We start from the raw sequence: 20,839 nt of genomic DNA on the forward strand, positions 1-20,839 counted from the left end.
TATTGTTTTGTTTTGATAAGAAAGAGGCAGTCACTACTAATATATTCTAACTGTGACACTATTTGTTAATGTTATCACATTAAGACCCAGAAAGGTAATTTGCTCAGTAAGTGGTAGGCAGAGTTCTTTGCCAGTTACACATGTTTGTAGATAAAATGTATTGTCTTCTTTTCCAGTTATACAGACATACAATGTAAGAGGTCGGCTGTTCTGTATTGCTTTTTACAAAAATCAATAGAATGCCACCTTCGTCTCCTCCTTCCCTCTGCACTCCCATTTTCCACTCTCCAAGGAGACCATTTTCAATTCTCAAATAAAAGTGCTATTTAATTCCTTATTTATTTGTTTCTTTATTTTTTGAGACGGAGTCTTGCTTTGTCACCCATGCTGGAGTGCAGTCTTGCAACTTCGGCTCACTGCAACCTCTGCCTGTGGGTTCAAGCGATTCTCCCACCTCAGCCTCCCGAGTAGCTGGGATTACAGGCATGCGCCATCACACCCAGCTAATTTTTGTATTTTTAGTATAGACGGGGTTTTGCCAGGCTGGCCAGACTGGTCTTGAACTCCTGACCTCAAGTGATCCGCCCGCCTCAGCCTCCGAAAGTCCTGGGATTACAGGCGTGAGCCAGTGCGCCTGATCCCCTGTTTATAATTCGGTTCTGTCCTAGAACCATGGCACCCAGATGTTCTCAGCATATTTATTTATTTCGTCATTTCGCCAGTGTTATTCTGTGTCCCAGTGCCACCGTCAAGCCTCCCGCTGCTCAGCCCTGTGCCCCTTATTCACACGGAACGCTCCTTAGTGGGCTGTCACCACCCTGCCGGCCCCCTCATCTCCCTCTCTCTACCCAGGCCCTCGGCAGCTTCCCCAGCCCCTTCCCTGGCCCTTCGTCAGCCTTCTTATTCTGCCATGCTTCCTGGGCAGCCACCTACCCCGCTTGACCCCATCTAAGGGCATCTCGAATGAGTTGTTGGGGAGGAGGGAAGGGGGCGTTAACATGTGTGCGTGCATGTGAATGAGAGCTTTTATGTGTGTAAGTGTATTTTGGGAGTGCTGCAAGAAAAGTGTTGAATTATCCTTTTTTGGAAAAGGTATTTGAGTCTTTTACTCTGTTTGCCGGTTTTACAGAAGGTTTTTCTTTTTTCTTTATTTTCACTCCATAGGAAATCTCACATTTTTGTGTAGTTTTTAGTAGATTGTGCCAAAAAAAAAATCATCATTTTGCAAATTTTTCCCCTTAATTCATGTATTCATCTCCTGAATATTTAGTTGGCTTCCAAAAAGAAACATGCTGAATCGGGAAACCCCATGTATTTAACTGTCTTTATGTACTCATCAGCATCATTATAGGTTTCTGTTTTCTCTTTTACACTTTGCATCTTTATATTCTTAGTTTATCCTGCAAATAAGATTTTATTTACATTTATGGCCAGGGTGCAGTCAGGAGAGAGAAACCATATCAGTTATTGGAACAGAGAAAATTTAACATAAAGATTGTTGGCCGGGTGCGGTGGTTCACGCCTGTAATCCCAGCACTTTGGGAGGCTGAGGCAAGTGGATCACCTGAGGTCAGAAGTTCAAGACTGGCCTGGCCAACATGGTGAAACCTAGTCTCTGCTAAAAATGCAAAAAAATTAGCTAGGCATGGTGGTGGGCACCTGTAATCCCAGCTACTCAAGAGGCTGAGGGATGAGAATTGCTTGAACCCAGGAGGTGGAGGTTGCATTGAGTCAAGATCGTGCCATTGCACTCCAGCCTGGGCAACAAGAGTGAAACTCCGTCTCAAAAAAAAAAAAAAGATTGTTAACTAGTTATAGAGTTGTTTAACTTTGTAACCTAAAGGAGAATACTAAGGTTTTCTTTAAGGAACAATTCTAGGCAGTGACTGCCACCCCGTCAGCTTTCCATCTGACTTCTGAGGTGGGGTAGTGTTTGGTTGGTGCTGGTGGCTGACGGGCATGGTGAGGCTGCTTCTGGTAGTGTCAGAGACATTGCCAACCAGGCACAGCTGTTGTGATGGGAGGGCCTGCTTTGGCCAGGCTGATTGAGGATATCGAGGAGTCACCTTTTTGGGATGAGAATGCAGACAAGAAGCCAGAAGGAAGGCCCAGATCCTTTCCCCTCCTCTAGCCTGTCTCTCTGTAGTGTATCCTTGTGGCAGAGACTACACAGAGGCAGCTGCTGTGCAGAACTCAAGCTTCAGCAGAAACCCAGAGGATGGGTTTGCAACTGAGAGACGTCAGTTTTGCGGCTGGCCCGGGCTGTTCTCTTTGGCTACTCAGCATATATACACACCCTTCCCTGCACATTTGACCTTCTGTACAACAATGAGACAACTCTTCCATCTAAAGAGATGTAATTGACTTCCTGCAAAGAAATCCATTTTTACCCTCTCCTCAAAATGGGGAGACACAGTGTTCCAGCAGTCACACCCATCGCTGGGAGACTGACTTAAAAGTCACGAGCTATATTACCTGCTCTTTAAATGCAGCCCAAACCTCTTTGAGTAATCCCTAGTCTAATGGACAAATGGAAAGGAAACCTCCAACCAAACTATTCTGAAATACTACTGCACAGAAGAGAATAGTTAGTATATGCAAACGCATAATCTTTACACAAACAGATTTGTAACAGACAAGGAAGAGAGTAGGCATAGTTACCACAGTCTGTGCTTCTGCAGCTTACCAGACTTTTTTTTGGATTTACCTTTTTACTTTATTTCTTTATATTTTTTGAGACAAAGTCTTACTCTGTTGTCCAGACTGGAGCACAATCGTGCGGTCTCGGCTCATCGCAACCTCCGCGGCTCGGGTTCAAGTGATCCTCCCACCTCAGCCTCCCGAGCAGCTGGGATTACAGGCGTGTGCCATCCAGCCAATTTTTGTATTATTTATTTATTTATTTTAGTAGAGACGGAGTTTAACTGTGTTGACCAGACTGGTCTTGAACTCCTGACCTCAGGTAATCCATCTGCCTCAGCCTCCCAAAGTGCTGGAATTACAGGCGTGAGCCACTGCCCCCAGCCAGTATGTGTGGGATTCTGTAGCCAATTGGAGTGACCCAAATTTTTATTCCTGAAGGGTCTGAATCCCCAGTGGATCTGCCTTTTTTGTTAGCTATAATGCTGTAATTTATTGCCTGCCTTCCTGCCTTCCTTCCTTCCTTCCTTTCTCCCTCCCTCCCTCCCTCCCCTTCTCCCTTCCTCCCTTCCTTGTCTTGCTGTGCCACCCAGGCTGGAGTGTAGTGGCGCCATCTCTGCTCACTGCAACCTCCACCTCTTGGGTTCAGGCGATTTTTGTGCCTCAGCCTCTCGAGTAGCTGGGACTACAGGTGCGTGCCACCACTCCCGGCTAGTTTTCGTATTTTTAGTAGGGATGAGGTTTCACCATGTTGGCCAGGCTGGTCTCGAACTCCTGACCTCAGATGATTCGCCCGCCTGGACCTCCCAAAGTGCTGTGATTACAGGCATGAGCCGTAATTGTGATTACTACCCGGCTGTTAGCTGTAATTTTCTATTCACTTTTACCGATGGACATGAAAGTGCTAAGTTAGCCCAGAGAATCGCAAAGGTCTCAGATGCAGTGTTCTCTGCCACCACTGTGTAGCAGCAAAACACTTTCCCCTTGGTGATCGAAGGCAGTGGAGTAACTCCTTTGTTTGCTTGTTGCTTCAGGGATGCATAGCCTTTGTGTATCAATTTAACTCTCTTTGAGCTCTTTCTCTAGAGTTGAGAATATTCTTTACAAAGTTGCCCAAGTCAGAGCTCACGATTTCGTTCGTGTTAGGGTTGGTATGACTGTGGTTGAATATCTCAGCCTGAAACATGTATGTGCACCCATGCATTGTTCATTTCTTTTTCTTTTCTTTTCTTTTTTTTTTTTGAGACCGAGTCTCGCCGTGTCACCCAGGCCGGAGTGCAGTGGCACGATCTCGGCCCTTCCCAAAGTCAGCTTTTTAATAACATCGATTGCTTTTGCCTATTTTGACCTTCCTACGAGTGGAATTTACACAACATGTACTCTTTTGTATCTGGCCACAAAGATCTGCTTCGAATCACCTGTCCTAATTGTGGACAAAGCCTTGTGCAGAAAGGTATGCTTTGTACCTTTGCACAAATCCTTGTAATAGAAGGGATTTATTAGGTGAAAAAAAATCAGTGTATCTCATTATTGAAATTGTTAACCATGATGCTGTCTCTCCTTTGGAATACTGAGTTATTAAAGCTGATGTTTATAAGTGTGTTTCAATGGTTTATAAAAGTATTTTTAATATTAAGTGAAAAGGGAGTGTGGCAAAATTTTTTTTTGATTCTAAAGATAAGAATTTGCTGGCGAAGGCCGGGCGCGGTGGCTCAAGCCTGTAATCCCAGCACTTTGGGAGGCCGAGACGGGCGGATCACGAGGTCAGGAGATTAAGACCATCCTGGCTAACACGGTGAAACCCCGTCTCTACTAAAAAAAAAAAAAAAATACAAAAACTAGCTGGACGAGGTGGCGGGCGCCTGTAGTCCCAGCTCCTCGGGAGGCTGAGGCAGGAGAACAGCGTAAACCTGGGAGGCGGAGCTTGCAGTGAGCTGAGATCCGGCCACTGCACTCCGGACGACAGAGCGAGACTCTGCCTCAAAAAAAAAAAAAAAAAAAAAAAAGAATTTGCTGGCGAAAAGAGCAGCAAATAATTGCAGAATATTAATGAATGGTTAAAATTTTGCACTGGCTGGGATTATAGGTGATTTTTACCTTCTGCTACCTACTTTTGTCTTTCCAAAGACCTAAAGTCTTTATTTAAAGTAAATACGCATTGCTGTATTTATAGGGAGGGCAGAGAGGATTTCCCTACACAATCTAGCTGAAAGTTCTGACATGCAATCATATCATTGCATTTGCTTTTCTAGGCATTTCCCTGGAAATGGCAGCTGTGACAGTAAAGGAAGAATCAGAAGATCCTGATTATTATCAATATAACATTCAAGGTAATTCGAGTTAATGCAGTTTTTCATTCTAAAAATTATTCGTGGTTAAAATTAAAATTTGCTCATCAATTGCTTTAATTTCTTAAATAGTATTTTATTGATCAGTTCTTGATTAACATATATTTATAATTCAGTCACTGGGATAAAACATTTAAAAAATGGAGCTATAAGATTAACTCAGACAATCCATAGGGGATATGTAAAATAGCCATTCATGTTCTTAAAAGGATGAGCGAAAGTTGTGGCACAATTTAGAATTCAATCCCAGGTTGCAGTGTTGCAAAATAAAATAAGCCTATTAGGAAAATGCAGATATATCGTCCGCTTAATTTTTTCTCACTGCATAATTATAGTATATTAAACACTTAAACAAATCTGGTTAGCTTTGCCATGTACATACCTAATACATCATTTTCATTGCATCCAAGATAATGAAATATCTATAACCCCAAAAGTTTCCTGTGTCCCCTTGTCATTCATTGCCCTGCCCAGTATTCAGGCAACACGGATCTGTTTTCTGTTTTAGGTTAGTTTGCATTTTCTATAAAGTCTTATGAATGAAATAATAAAATGTGGACTGTTTTCATGGGGCGGGGAGCAGTGTGGCTTCTTTGATTTCACATGATTGTTTTGAAATTCAGATTCATCCACAGCATTGCATGTATTGGTAGTAGATTCCATTTGATTGTTAATTTGTTTGTATGCCTGGGTCAAAATTTCTTCATCTCTTTGTTGACAGCCATTTGGGTTCTTCCAGTTTGGGGCCATTACAAATAGAGGTACTATGAACATTTGTGTACAAGTTTTTGTGTGGACATAGGCCTTCATTTCTCTTTTTTTTGTTTGTTTTTTGTTTTTTGAGATAGAGTCGCACTTTGTTGCCCAGGCTGGAGTGCAGTGGCGCGATCTTGGCTCACTGCAACCTCTACCTCCCGGATTGAGGTGATTCTGTTGCCTCAGCCTCCCGAGTAGTTGGGATTAAGATGTGTGCCAACACACCTGGCTAATTTTTGTGTTTTTTAGTAGAGATGGGGTTTCACCATCTTGGCCAGGCTGGTCTCGAGCTCCTGACCTCAGGTGATCCACCCTCCTGGGCCTCCAAAAGTACTGGGATTACAGGCGCTAACATGCTTTTTTAAAATGAAATATTTAAAACCTAAAAGCATAGTATCAGTCTGCCCAGGTTTAGGGAACCATAGTATTCGTCTCTTCTCTCCTCCCTCCAAGAAATAATGTGTAACTATTTCATTGAAGCCCTTCTTTGGGCTCTCCCAAATTCCCACTTCTCTCTCTATTCTTCTTAAGTTGACCATGATCTTGAAAACTGGGAATTGTCCTTCCTGATGGTGATATTGTGGTTTACTATGTAAATATTCTTGCAGGACTGTGTGTGTGTGTGTGTGTGTGTGTGTGTGTGTGTGTGTGTGTGTGTGATGTCCATGCGTGTTGTTTTATATATGTCACTTCTGGAGTTAAGCTTACACAGTGGTACACTGTATATGTTGTTGAGTATAGTCTGTCACTCAATTTAAGTTTTCAAGATTTATCTTTTTTTTTCTCGGGGGTGAGGGGATGGATTTTTGCTCTGTCACCCAGGCTGGAGTGCAGTGGCGCAATCTCAGCTCACTGCAACCTCTGCTTGCCAGGTTCAAGCAATTCTCTGCCTCAGCTGGGATTTATCTATTTTGTCACAACTAGATTTAATCATGTCATCATGGTAGTTACACTGTGTGATTATAATACAGTTCATTTCTTCGTTCTTTTACATAAGGACATTGATGTTTTCTTCTAAAACCTTTTGTATTCCAAAATAGGCTTGGGTATATTTCTCTGTGCACCTCGGTGCTCCTATAAAATAGTGGCATTCAAATGTGAGTGTTGGGAATGTGTTGGTTTTCTCAATGAGTGGTAGGCACCTCAAGCATTTGAGAGGTGGAGGTTAAGTATGTTTTAGGGTGAATAAAATCAAGTACCATTTTTAGGGTGAATAAAATTCAAATATGTGACATTAAAATAATTTGAAAGTATAGTGATACATGGAGGTAGGCTGAGTAAATACCAACTAAAAAATATATAGTTTAGCAATATTGGAGGCCAAAAACAGTAGTAGCAGGGGTAGAATAAGACTATGTAATATTTAAAGGAATCAGTCACTAAGTTGATACAACCACCATTAGTTTGTATGTGCCTAAAAATGTATCCTCAAAGTAAAAGTAAAAATTATTTACAAGTTATAAGTCTCTATAGATATGTACAGCCATGTGGGAGATTTTAACCAATGATATATATCTAACTGATGAATACTTTTATAACATTTATATGTTACATAGAATATTTTAACTACAGTTAATATATTTAAGCTAACTAAAGAAAACTGTGTACCCAGGAAATAAGTTTATTTACGAGGCATGAATCATTTATAAAAATTGACTGTGTACTTATTCACAGGTAGTCTTAATAAATTCTCTGAACATACTGAAATTAAATTATTAATAGAAAACATAATACAGTGGGAATCCTAGGAAACATGGTTGTAATTGGCTTAATGAGGGCCTCATTAAAAATATTTAGACCAGAATATCGAGAATGCCACTTAAACTTGTGAAGAGCAGCTAAAGCAGCACTTAGAGGTCAATTAGTAGCCTTCACTAACATTGCATTTTTAAATCCTATAAATAGCACATCTTCCTTTTCACGAGTTCTGTATATTTTACTCAGAGTCAGAAGACTAGGAGGCAGTGGATCTAGCATTTGAATTTAGGAGTCTACATTCAAAGACTTGCTCTCCTTTGAGATTCCAAGTAGAAACTATTTCTTTATTTCTCATGCAATTGACTTTTTTCTCTGATGTGTCCTTTGCCTGTAATGTGTAGTGTGATGCGTCTTTGTGAAATTTCTTAGGCTTTAATGAATGAAGTGTTTCAAACGACTTAGGATGTTTTCTCAGTTCTCTTCAGAGATAGTTAACTGATTTGTGGTCTTATTAATGCCAAAATGTGTTTTATGTTAAATAGCCATTGAAAACAATGTTTTGATTTCTACTTTAAAACTATTACTACTTTAATCATTAAAGAGTTTGATGATAACATGTAAATGTGTTGTCAAAATATAGCAGTTTGTGAAGTTGAATTTAACTCAGAGTACGTTCTGTGTTTTGGAAAGAACCTTATTAGAAAAAATGCCCGTGGTGCTGGAAGAAAGGGAGAATGAATTAATAACTGTTAGTTTATCACATTTCTATTTGAGTAGAGATGCAAGGAGATGGTTTACGTTATTTTAGAGATTCTAAGGAAGGTATATAACATTTGGTTCTGCATTTTTCTTCAGTATGACAAAAGCGTAAGCAAATATTTGCCAAAGAAGAAACATATACACCTGTGAGATAAACCTGCATTTGTAATCTGTATGAAGTAAAAGTTACAGTTTACTGTTACAAACATTGTACTGTTTTTAAAAACCCATATCTTCCATTTTAGACATACCATTCCCATTCAATCCATATGTCCAGTCATCTTCAAAATTTCTTTTGGCTGTTTACATATGAATTTACCTGATTACATTTTTCCATTCACCAAGATCATGAATTGACATTGCTCATTTTGTCAGTCTTTTTTTAAAAATTTTTTTCTTTTTTATTTATAAAAAGGCCATTCCATGTATCTCACCCAAATTTGTTAACTAAAGTCATCCCACATTTTTTTGGGGGGGTGGGGGATTACTTTTTAAGTATTATCTTTGTATCCCAAAGCAGGCCCTTCTGAAACTGATGATGTTGATGAAAAACAGCCCTTATCGAAGCCTTTGCAAGGTATAATCTTTTTACTCCCATTCTCCCACATACTGCTCATATTTAATGTTTCCTTATATTGCACAGACTGTGTTTAATATTTATAAGTATCGTGTTACTTTTCTAAATGGAAAAGGAAAAAAAATGTATTGGCCTTTTTTTTTTAACATATAAATGAACTTCACAAGCAACAATTTTTCAAAATCAATTTTCCCTTTTGTGAATCTAGTAATGAATCTCGAAATGGGTACATGACACACTTTCCTATTGAAGGTAAAGTACACATTTATACCTTATCTCAGAACAGTCAGAAGCCAGGTTACTGTTGTATTGGTTAGTGATGCGAATATTGATAAGGTTATGTTGATACTTAGTATTTAGAAGAATTCTGAAATAGCACTTGTTAATCTGTAAGTTTCAAGTTGATTGCCTTTTTGGCAATTTTTTATAGTGTTCCAAAACTTGATACTCATAGGCTATTAGTAATGGCATTTAATTCTATCTGTTTTGGCTTTCAGTGCATAAGATGTATTATCTTTAGGCTTAGCATATAATGTAAATGTAATTGTTTATTTCAGATTTTAAAAGACATACAGAATTATTGCTTACACGAACAATCATCTTAACTGTTATTCTTTGCTGAAATTTTCCTTTTTACCTACTGACCTCGTCGTTTTGCTCTCATTCCTTTGACCTCACATCTCTTTTTTCTTTGACTTTTACAGTCAAAGAACTTAATGCTCCATAAATTCAAATATTAAGATTAAAAAAAGAGAAAAGAAGAGTGTAGAGAAAGCATATTTTAAAAATGAATTAAAGATTGACTCGTAGGTATAGGTTTGTAGATTTACCTACAGTTTTGAGTTCAGGTGAGTTTTCACAATGTAAAGGAAGTGGAAAAGAATCCCCAGATAATTGTGACATGCTAAAACTAGGTACTGAAAACCAAAAAGATGTGACCTCAGTATGGTGCTTTGAATTTAAGGATATTAGCCACCAAATGATAGTTTTTCAGACTGTAAGCATTGCTCTTTAAAAATCAAGATAAAATACGTTCATAACTTAGATCTTACTTTTAGTATAGCTTCTGAACTTAGTTCTCAATAGATAAGACAAAATAGATGAGCATCTGCTTCCTTTCCCCTCAAGCGATGTATTCTTACTGATAGGTAATATGTTTGTATTGGTACTTAAAGGCAATGTTTTTCCATCTTTTCCATGTTAGTAGCTCAGATCTTTAAGGACGGAGGATACAAATTAGGGGGCAGCTTGTTGCGTTCTTAATCCTAAGTGGCTCTCTGATGTCTTAGATTCTTTCTTTCCTTTTCGTGAGTAAAACTTCTGCTCTAGTAGGATGAGCCTATTTACCTTGTGACTGCCTAACTGATCATGCTTTATGTTCCAGTTTTTAGAAGCAGGCAGATTATATTACCTGACTTAAAATGCTTTTGAGACTAAAGGTAGTATCTTAAATTTTAACTTACGAGTTTCCTTTAAGTACAACTTTGATGAAATGATGGGGATTGAGTTTCCGTGGCTTTCGCCATAGCAAACATGGAAAGCCTGAAATGTTTTCCACAGCAAACCCTGAGCTTCCTTACAGAGAGTTAATTAAGTGTCTGAGCACAGCAAGCATTTAGTGTGATCAGTGTGTGTGTATGTGTGTCACTGACAGATGAGCATGGTACTTGAAGCATAATTCTGCTTCCTCAGATTCCAATATCCAGTAATTTTATCATGTAGTTATAGTAACAAATATTAAATCCCCAAACCTACTTAGGTCTGCGCTCTGTATTTGTGTTTTAAAACAATTCTTTTAGCTTCCAAATAGAAGCGTTGTATTCTTTTCTGGATTAGAAAACATTGTTTGACTTAATGGCTAAAGAGTTAGACAATCATTTTGCATATGTTTATTATGTCTTACATTGTTTGGATTGTTACCTAGATTCTCTTTCATCTTTCAGTGTCAGTTTTTATTGGTGTATTATATGTTGTTTATTTTCTTTTTAGGAAGCCATCATTCTTCAGAGGGCAATGAAGGCACAGAAATGGAAGTACCAGCAGAAGGTTAGGAGAAAAAGAGATTGCATATTTTACACTATTTGTTGTATGTTTATTCTATTTTATAGATTCTATTATCCTTAAAACACCTCATTTGGAAATAAGAGGTGATTCCTTTGGTATGCCTTCCTAGCCAACAGGTTATTTTTTTTTTTTTAAGTTCTAAGATGTAATATGCTTCTTTGACCATACTGATTAATAAAGCCTATGGGATTGAAAACTAAGTGGTAAGTAAAGCTCTTACATGATGCAAAATGCTACTTTTTTTTTGTCCTGGTTTTCTTGTGCCATATGAAAGATCTTTTAAGGAAGAATAGCCTCAGTGTTTCAGAATTAAAATGACTAGCTCCATTCGTATTTTAGTTTCAAATGTGCTTTTTAATACTTCTAGTCTTTTAGTAGGGTAAGAATATAGTCTACAGAACATTTATAAAGGAGAGAATTTCTCCCTTTTTTTATACCCACAACTACTCCATAAACGACTTTGTCAGTTTACCAGCTCTACAGCTTTGGTTTTAGGGTGGAACACCTGACTGAGGTACAGTTCTTTTTCTTTAGAATCCTGAGTTAAACTTATCATGCAGGGTGACTTCTTACTTCCAAGGGGTTTAAACGGTTCCACACAAATTTTTGTAGATTTCCCCCAAGGAAAATGACTGGTAAGGTAACCAAATCTTGTTTTAGGATTATTTCTCTCATAAATCGGTCATGTCATACCTTATTTTTCTAGAATGAAAAGAGGGGTCTACTGTGTAACTGCTTATATTCCATTGTATTTACATTTGTATTGTAATTAAATCATTTGTTTGATCTTTTACCTTCTTTGAGGGAAAGACAATCTTAAAAGTCCCCCAGTAGAGGCTGGTTTCTCCAAATTCAGTTATAGAATTAGGGTTTCTCCCTGGAATACATTTCTCTCAGAAATACTGATATGCTCATTTTAAACCGTTGGTTACATTTCCCTGTCAGCTCTTTTTATAGAAGATTGTGTGGGTGAATGTTGTATGCTTTACCGTGTGGAGGTGGGTATCTTCTCTGTGACAGAGTTTTCAGTTTTGAATAGGCGGGATTTAGAACAACAAGAGCTGGGTAATAGATCACAACTTTGCAGTACAAGGGCTCACCGCCTTGCAGCCCCGTCGGCAGGTACTGCATCTTGAAGTCTGCGTTTTTAGGACATTTTTACTGTCATCTTCCAGTTTTAACAAAGTTGAATCGAATCTGGGTTCTGGCCTTTATTCCTCTACTAATAAGTAAACATAATCTTTGGCAAATCAATTAATCTCTCAACCTTTGCACAGTGAAAGAGAACTAATGAAAATACTCTCTAAGCTTCTAGCACTAACATTCTGATGTACGTTTGTCTTGTGTAGGAACAAATATGAATGAACTTTTTAATTTTCGAAATATGTTGCATACAAAGCCAGAGGATATAGTTCTGTGTGCACTTGTGACACTCGGTCTCTTGATAGGAAAGTCTCCATTGCAAAGCCTGGGTTGTGGTTTTATTGGACAGTAGAAACCACTCCTCACATTTCTGAAAGGAGAGAAGAAATTCTAACCCAAGTAGAAAGCATTTGTTTCTATCCGAGCATCTTCTAGCTGTGGCAGGAAATTCATTGTGACTTTGTCAGATCCTCATTCCTCCAAGACTATGGGATTTTTTTGAGTCAATTTCTGCAGGTAACATGTTATTATCTAAATTTTTCCAGAGTTTTTCTAATTTTTGTTTTCTTTTATCCCTATTTATAATGCAAAGGGTCAAATTTTAATTTCATTAATATGAAATGAATTAAAATGCCAGTGAATTTTTATAGTAGGCTGCTTTTGGAGTATCAAATCAGTAAAATGTTGGAACATATGGAAAAATGCTTAATAATGAATGTCATTTTAGAATTTTATTTTTTTCAAGATTCTACTCAACATGTCCCTTCAGAAACAAGTGAGGACCCTGAAGTTGAGGTGACTATTGAAGGTTAGTTATCTAAAAGCCTTGATTCCAAAGTTTACTTCTGGTCATAAAAATATTTGTCACATTCACATTGCTAAATATGCATTTCATTCATTTTGAAAGGAGACTTGTGGGACGAATACATGTGTTTGTGTGACCAAAGCAGCCCACTCCCCAGCAGTGCACCCCAGTGCTTTGGGAGTTTTAGATGACAGAATGAAGCTGTGAGAATTAGCACTGGCCCACAGGTGGCCCAAGCTATCCTTGCTATCAGTGGAAATTGAAAAGAGAAAAAGAAAATTATGACCAGACTTGATACACACAAAAACAGATTCTATAATCTATGGGGTTGTGATAGAAGAAGACTTATTTGGAGCTGGAATCCCTAATTTCTAATTAAGTAAAGTGGAGGAGAAAGTGTTGATAGTTTAGTGAGTAATTTTTAAAGCAAGTCCCCCCGCCCCCGACCTGCAAATACTACTTAGAAGCTGACATACAATTTATCTTTCAGAACTGTTATTCTACAATACTCTTCTATAGCTAAGATTGCTTCAAACCTAGTTTTTTTTTTTCTCCAAAGATAAGCATGAACCTGATCAGCTGAGACAGTTTATCCTGAATTATTTGAAAATTCAGCTAATAGAATTATTAACTATCAGTTCATATTAATAATTATTAAATGAGCATTGCGTTTTTCCTTTTAAATTAATGTCTCACGGCTGGGCATGGTGGCTTGCACCTGTAATCCCAGCACTTTGGGAGGCCAAAGTAGGCAGATCACTTGAGGTCAGGAGTTCAAGACTGGCCTGACCCATCTCTACTAAAAATACAGAATTAGCCGGGTGTGGTGGTGTGTGCCTGTAATCCCAGCTACTTGGGAGGCAGAGACAGGAGAATCACTTGAACCCTGGAGGCAGCGGTCAGCGGTTGTAGTGTGCTGAGATCACACCATTGTACTACAGCCTGGGCGATAGAGTGAAACTTCATCTTAAAAAAAAAAATTAAAATTAATGTCTCACAGTACTTTTGTAAGTTTCTTCCCCTCAAAGTACTTCTTTCTTGTGGTAAAATGTGAAAATGGTATAGTAAATTGCACAGTGGAACGTTTTCTTCACCCTCATTCTGCTCCCAAGTCCCAATACCGAGGGATGTATGTCAGCTTATTGTGTCTACTTCGAGAAATAATTCAGTATATATCTTGATTTTTACAAAAATACACTGATGTTTTCAGCACACATTACAAAGCAAATTTTAAAATATCACATATTCCATAGGCCTCCCCCTCCCGTAACTGTACATCTTGGTACTTTATTAGTTTTTTTCTAGCTGCTGTGTAACCTTTCTTGGTTTGCTGTCTGTCTCTCTTTCTCTCTTAATAACCTGTCACCTACTGATGTCACTTGGTTATTTCTAGTGTTTGACTACTCCAAACTACTCAACGTGTCTGTCTTCATTGCTTCTAAAATATAAGTCCATTAGTAGCTTCCACCTAATATAAGAAATCTTTTCATACTTCATGTGTTAATATACAGATTTCTTTTTTCATTAATATAATTTTTCTAATCTAAAACATTTTGAATTGTTTACAATCTAGCATTAAATAGTTTAAATTTAATTCCTTTTTAGTTAGAAACTTCATTAACAGGAAAAAAATTTAAGAACGTATAAATATTATAAATACTCAGCTGTGCCCTTTCTATGGAGATACTAATATAGGAGGTTATTAAAATTATAAAAATAAAACTTTTAGGTGGGACTAATAACCATTTTGATTTGTCAAATCTTAAAGCAGATGGAGGCTGTATTAAAATGGTTTAGAATGTAAATACTTGCTTTTATAGTATAAGACCTTTAAGAAAATCCAGAAATAAATGGCTCATGAACCTGAAGTGTACATCAGTCTTTTGAACTTTAATGTTTTGGATGGAGTAATAAATCTCATTTATTTTATTTTATTTATTTTTGAGACGGAGTTTCACTCTTGTTGCCTAGGCTGGGGTGAATTGGCTTGATCTCGGTTCACCGCAACCTCCGCCTCGCAGGTTCAAGCAATTCTCCTGCCTGAGCCTGCCTAGTAGCTGGGATTACAGGCATGCACCACCACGCCCGGCTAATGTTGTATTTTTGGTAGAGACGGGATTTCTCCATGTTGGTCAGGCTGGTCTCCAACTCCCGACCTCAGGTGATCCCCCCACCTCGGCCTCCCAAAGTACTGGGATTACAGGCGTGAGCCACCACGCCAGGCCATTCATTTCTTTTAAACTAAGACGTTGTGCCGTACACCTGATTTAACGTTCACATTTATGATTAAGTAGCAGAATTTTGCTATGTAGACTTCTTTCTTTTCAGAAGACCAGTGAAATACCAGGTCTAAGTAAAGTAATTCTTTTGAAAGGTAGCATTTTCCATGTCATATGTGCTTACACACATACACATATTATATATGTACATATAAAAGACATGTATATTATATAGAAATTATATCAACCATTGTATTCCTAATTTTTTTAGGAAGATAAAAAATTGTCTCGATATTAACAAGGTCAAGTGAGAACTTACATGCACACCTCTGGTTAATAATGTGTATCGTATATTCTTTCTGGAAACATTACTTCCAGATGTTGGGAGCTATTTAGATAGCCATAGTTGGGAAATAAAATTTTGGTATATCTTCATAACAGAAAAATTTATAGCCATTGAAATCCTGATAATGTTTTCCAATAATCTGAAAAAAGATCTCTAATATAAAATGTTCAGTGGGAAAAAAAAATCCTGCCTTAAGAACAAGGCAACTTGAAAAGCAAAAGTGTATCCAGAGAATAATCTTAGTTTTGTTTTGGAAAATACTCGTGCTTGATAGGAAGATGGGCAGAAATAAACTGAGATATTCCTGCTTGCCTGGAGACGACTTAATTTTAGATACAAATCTTTTCACATTTCCCAAATCATTGATAGAAAAGAAAAAAAAAAAAACAGAACTTTGTCATCAAATAAGTCTGTCCAGGCCGGGCACGGTGGCTCACGCCTGTAATCCCAGCACTCTGGGAATCACGAGATCAGGAGATTGAGACTATCCTGGCCAACACAGTGAAACCCCGTCTCTACTAAAAAATACAAAAAAATTAGCCTGACGAGGTGGCGGGCACCTGTAGTCCCAGCTACTCGGGAGGCTGAGGCAGGAGAATGGTGTGAACCCGGGAGGCGGAGCTTGCAGTGAGCAGAGATCGCGCCACTGCACTCCAGCCTGGGTGACAAAGCGAGACTCCATCTCAAAAAAAATAATAATAAGTCTGTCCGATTTTTCACAGTGTTTTTAACCTGGATATCTTCATTTGCAATTATGTGGAGTTCTGAAGTGGCTAATTTGACACTGACGTGGACGTGTTCACGGATACAGGGTCGTTAATTACCTAACCCCCTGCTGGTGCGCTCTGAGCTGTGCGCTTCCATTTGTGGCGTTTTATTTGTACTTGGAGTCGGTGGTAAACGTTTAAAACATACGTGACTTAGGTTTGGGAAATCAGCCTTGGACTAATAGAACCGCATGCCTCAGTTTTCGTAAACACCGTGACTACATTTCTGGGTTAAGGTAAATTGCTGTCAGGTATGTTATCTCTCATGTGTGCAGAGAAAACCTTATCAGACTTGTTTCAGGTCTGGCTGTCAAGGGAGCACTAAGAACAGTGTAAAAGAGGTTTCTTTCTTAGGGCCTAACTTCCCAAACCTGAGTCACTTACCTGTTACCTGTGTTCCTTCTGCTGTGGCCTCTCTGTTCATTACTTAACCTGATTTTTTTCCCTTAAATTGATTTTAAGTAAATTCATTTTGTGATAAATTTTATATCTTCCTAATAAGTCAAACTCTTGACTTTTTAAATTTCTCATACTTTGAAAGGTATATGTAAATAATTTCAAATATAATTGACTCACGTGACCACACATGACACACTTACCGCAGCTGGTACTGTAGGTTTTTTTAGGATCTCTGTAATTGAGGAGGTTAGCATTAGAAAACTTTGTGGTTTTTATTTTTATAGCTGTGAATCAGACACTTAATGAATACATAATTATATATGTAAAAATAGGAGTCTCAGAGGAATTATGTACTAAGATTTGAATAACACTTTTTTAGAGTTTCAGTATTTCAGTAGGGTTTATGATGGGCAGTTGGATTACCTACCATCTCTTTTTTGTGGAATTTATGTTTAAGATAGTGGCAGATACTTGGCTGCTGCATTTAATTAAGGACAATACTATTCATATATTCATTTAATCCCTCCACAAATACTGAGCACATTGTATGTGCCAGGTGCTAAGAATTTTTTTGTTGTTGTTTTTTTTGAGACGGAGTTTCGTTGTGTCGCCCAGGCTGGAGTGCAGTGGCTCAGTCTCGGCTCACTGCATCCCCTACCTCCCAGATTTAAGCAGTTCTCTGCCTCAGCCTCCCGAGTAGCTGGGATTACAGGCGCCCGCCACCATGCCTGGCTAATTGGTTTTTTTTTGTATTTTTGGTAGAGATGGGGTTTCACCATCTTAGCCAGGCTGATCTTGAACTCCTAACTTCGTGATCCACCTGCCTTGGCCTCCCAAAGAACTGGGATTACAGGCATGAGCCACCGCGCCCGGCCCCCCCCCCCTTTTTTTTTTTAAGACGGAGTCTTGCTCTGTTGCCCAGACTGGAGTACAGTGACGTGATCTCGGCTCACTGCAGCCTCCGCCTCCTGGGTTGAAGTGATTCCCCTGCCTCGGCCTCCCGAGTAGCTGGAACTACAGGCACATGCCACCATGCCCGACTAATATTTGTATTTTTAGTATAGACAGGGGTTTCACCATGTTGGCCAGGCTGGTCTTGAACTCCTTGCCTCAGGTGATCTGCCCGCCTTGGCCTCCCAAAGTGCTAGGATTACAGGCATGAGCCACCATGCCCGGCCACAGTGCTAAGAATTTAGTAGTGAATAATTTAGTAGCAAATCCTCAGGAGTGTTTTGAAAATATGACTGACACTTTCTGTCCTTCACTTCTAGGAAACTTAGCGACTATGTTGAGAAAAGGGGGGAAAAAAAAGAAAATACCTACAGCAGTCAATAGTGTTGACAGAAAACTAGCTGGGGGGCCTCTTGGAATTACCTAGGGCACAGAGAGGGGTGCTTTAGAGCAGGTTGGTGGCCGGGGAAATAAGAAGTGGTTGATTCTGGGGAGATTTTGAAGACAAAGCCATCAGGATCTCTGTTTAATTCTTGTGTTTTCTTAAATGTCCCTGCAGCAGTTTTAAAATTGACATAATTGCTTAGTTTAGCACTTGAACACTTTGTTTAAAAATTTTTATTGCTGCCAAGTAGTCATTTAATGAATACCCAGTTGTTTATGTAAAGAGTTTTAGAGGAGCTGTAAGTTGTATCCCTGGGTGAAAGAATGAATCCATTAATTTGAAATGTGTAAGATCATTAATGGCTCCGGGTTTTGAAATAGATACAGTATTGTTTTTGATTGTTTTTAAACTTTGAATAGCCGTCAGATTGTATGATAACACATTACCAGTCTGATTATGTTGAAGATAAGAGTATCAGAAGATATTGTAACATAGTCTATTTAATTGAGTCACTGGCCGGAATGCAGTGAGAAACAGCTTTAGCTCTGAAGCCTGTATTATCTGTAGGCATATTCGTTAATATGTTGCAAAAAGGAAGTTGGTGTTTTCTAAACACAAATTTTGAGTTAGGGATGGTGTTGCCAACTTGTAAGTATTGGCGGAGCGCTTTTGTTACTGTAGGTAGCATAACTATTGTAAATTCATGAATAGCACCTTTTGCATATTAAAATATCTTAAAATGGGCCAGGTGTGGTGGTGTAATCCCAACACTTTGGGAGACTGAAGTGAGTGGATCATCTGAGGTCAGGAGTTCGAGACCAGCCTGACCAACATGGTGACGTTCCATCTCTACTAAAAATATAACAATTAGCCAGGCATGGTGGTGGGCGCCTGCAATCCCAGCTACTCCGGAGGCTGAGGCAGGAGAATTGCTTGAACGTGGGAGGTGGAGGTTGCAATGAGCCAAGATCGTGCCACTGCACTCCCAGCCTGGGTGACAGAGTGAGACTCCATCTCAAAAAATAAAATAAACTATCTTAAAATATATCTTAAAATCTTTACATTTTGATTATGGAAACACTTAAGAGTTGGGGCTTGAATTTGAAGCATGCTGAAACGTGTGTCTTGTTACACAAAAATGGTTGTTTATACTTTGGAAACAGCAGAATAATTGGAAGAGTAATGCCCAGTATGTGAGGGCAGGCCCTAGAGCTTTAGGTGATGTTTTATGCTTCAGAGTAAAAAGTAATTTGGATCCAACTCATTTTTTCTTACTTTCTCAAAACCAATTAATTGCAAGAAAGAGTTCATTGCAGAAAAAATTGAGGATGTGGTGAAGTTTATAGCTGTCCTGATGCCTGAATGCCATGTTCCATATGACTTAAAACACCCAAAGATTAGTTATAAGTTTATGAAACAGGGTTTTTAAAATAGAATATATGGTGTGATGTTTTATCAATAACTACGTTCAGCTGGATGCTGTGGCTCACACCTATAATCCCAGCACTTTGGGAGGCCAAGGCAGGAGGATTGCTTGAGGCCAGGAGTTCAAGACCAGCCTGGGCAACATAGGGAGACCCCCATCTCTATAAAAGTAAAAAAAAAAAAAACTTAGCTGGATGTGATGGTGCAGGCCTGTAGTCCCAGCTATTTGGGAGGCTGAGGTGGGAGGATCACCTGATCCTGGGAAGTCGAGGCTGTAGTGAGTAATGCCGCTGCACTCTAGCCTGGGTGAAAGAGTGAGACCCTGTCTCAAAAAATAAAGTAACTACATTCATCTCTGTATTTGTTAACATTTAACAGATTGAACTTTATTATTTGTCAGTGAAGAAGAAAATGTGATATCCCTGATCTATTCAATATTTTACAGTCTTTGTTGTATTAAAAAAGCACTCTAGTAGATTTGCCATTTTCTCTCTTTTTTTTTTTTTTTTTTGTTTATGATCGATTGGATTACCTTCATAAAATCTATTTATGCTATTAAATCTTTTGTGTTCTAAAATGTTTGCGTGACTGAAAAAGTGAAGTCTTTTCAGTCAGGAAAACCTGTCTTCCCCTCCCCCGGGCCTCAGCTGTGAAGTTTGGATTTGGACTGAGATTCATGGGATGGAGCTCACCAGGTGTCCATTCCATTCCATCTACAGCCGTGTTTCCCTTCGCATGTCATTCTACTCTAGCAGCTTTCAGTTTGTCATTCAATGAATGGTCAGTTTAAATGATGATCTATGAGGATACTTAGGAGACCTTAACCTATAGGGGAAATACTTTTATTTTAGAAGTCACTACTGCTTAATGTTTGTAAAAGATAATAATAATAATAATAATATTAAGCATTTATAATGCTTTGACAGTATTCATAGGTGAAATGAGTGTATTTTGTTTTAACCTTTGGAAGCCAGCATAAAAATACTCTTAAAGTTTCTAAAATATGTTGGGAGTTGGAAAATAGGATTTTTTAAAAAGTATATTTTCAGAATCGAGGTCCAAACTTACACAGTTCTGTTTTCCAGATTGTTTTTACTTAGGTTGGAACCTTAATCTATTTACAGGGTGTCTCGACCATTTTTCATCCTTACAGTAATACAAACCCAGGTGACAGCCAAATCTTCTTTCATAGGTAGTTTGTCATTTTAAAATTGTTTTCTGTCCTGGCCCCATGGCTCATGCCTATAATCTCAGCACTTTGGGAGGCTGAGGCAGAAGGATCACTTGAGGCCAGGAGTTGCAGACCAGCCTGGGCAACATAATGAGACCCTGTCCCTACAAAAAATTAAAAGAAAAATAGCCAGGTGTGGTAGTTCCAGCTGTTTGGGAGGCCGAAGCAGGAGAATCATTTGAGGCCAGGAGCTCGAGGCTACAGTGAGCTACAGTCATGCCACTGCCTTCCAGCCTGAGCGATAGAATGAGACCCTACCGTAGATAGATAGATAGATAGATAGATAGATAGATAGATAGATAGATAGATAGATAGATAGATAGATA

The 20,839-nt window shown here is 38.7% G+C and overlaps 1 protein-coding gene and 1 long non-coding RNA gene across 3 annotated transcripts in view; one reads left to right on the top strand and one right to left on the bottom strand.

Moving 5' to 3' along the window:
- GTF2I (general transcription factor IIi) overlaps nucleotides 1–20,839 on the top strand; it is a 108,029-nt gene that overhangs the window by 50,411 nt on the left and 36,779 nt on the right. Inside the window, exons 9-11 of one of the 2 annotated variants that reach the window (XM_023218667.3) lie at nucleotides 4,893–4,970; nucleotides 10,768–10,824; nucleotides 12,731–12,793. In XM_023218667.3, coding sequence (XP_023074435.1) covers nucleotides 4,893–4,970; nucleotides 10,768–10,824; nucleotides 12,731–12,793 — 198 coding nt within the window. The remainder of the gene's footprint in view (nucleotides 1–4,892; nucleotides 4,971–10,767; nucleotides 10,825–12,730; nucleotides 12,794–20,839) is intronic. The other variant, XM_023218669.2, reaches the window with a different exon arrangement.
- Nucleotides 1–20,839, bottom strand: part of LOC111547040 — a 43,912-nt gene that overhangs the window by 21,034 nt on the left and 2,039 nt on the right. The window lies entirely within an intron of this gene.

The sequence above is a fragment of the Piliocolobus tephrosceles genome, chromosome 8, assembly GCF_002776525.5.
Source record: "Piliocolobus tephrosceles isolate RC106 chromosome 8, ASM277652v3, whole genome shotgun sequence".
NCBI lineage: Eukaryota > Metazoa > Chordata > Mammalia > Primates > Cercopithecidae > Piliocolobus > Piliocolobus tephrosceles.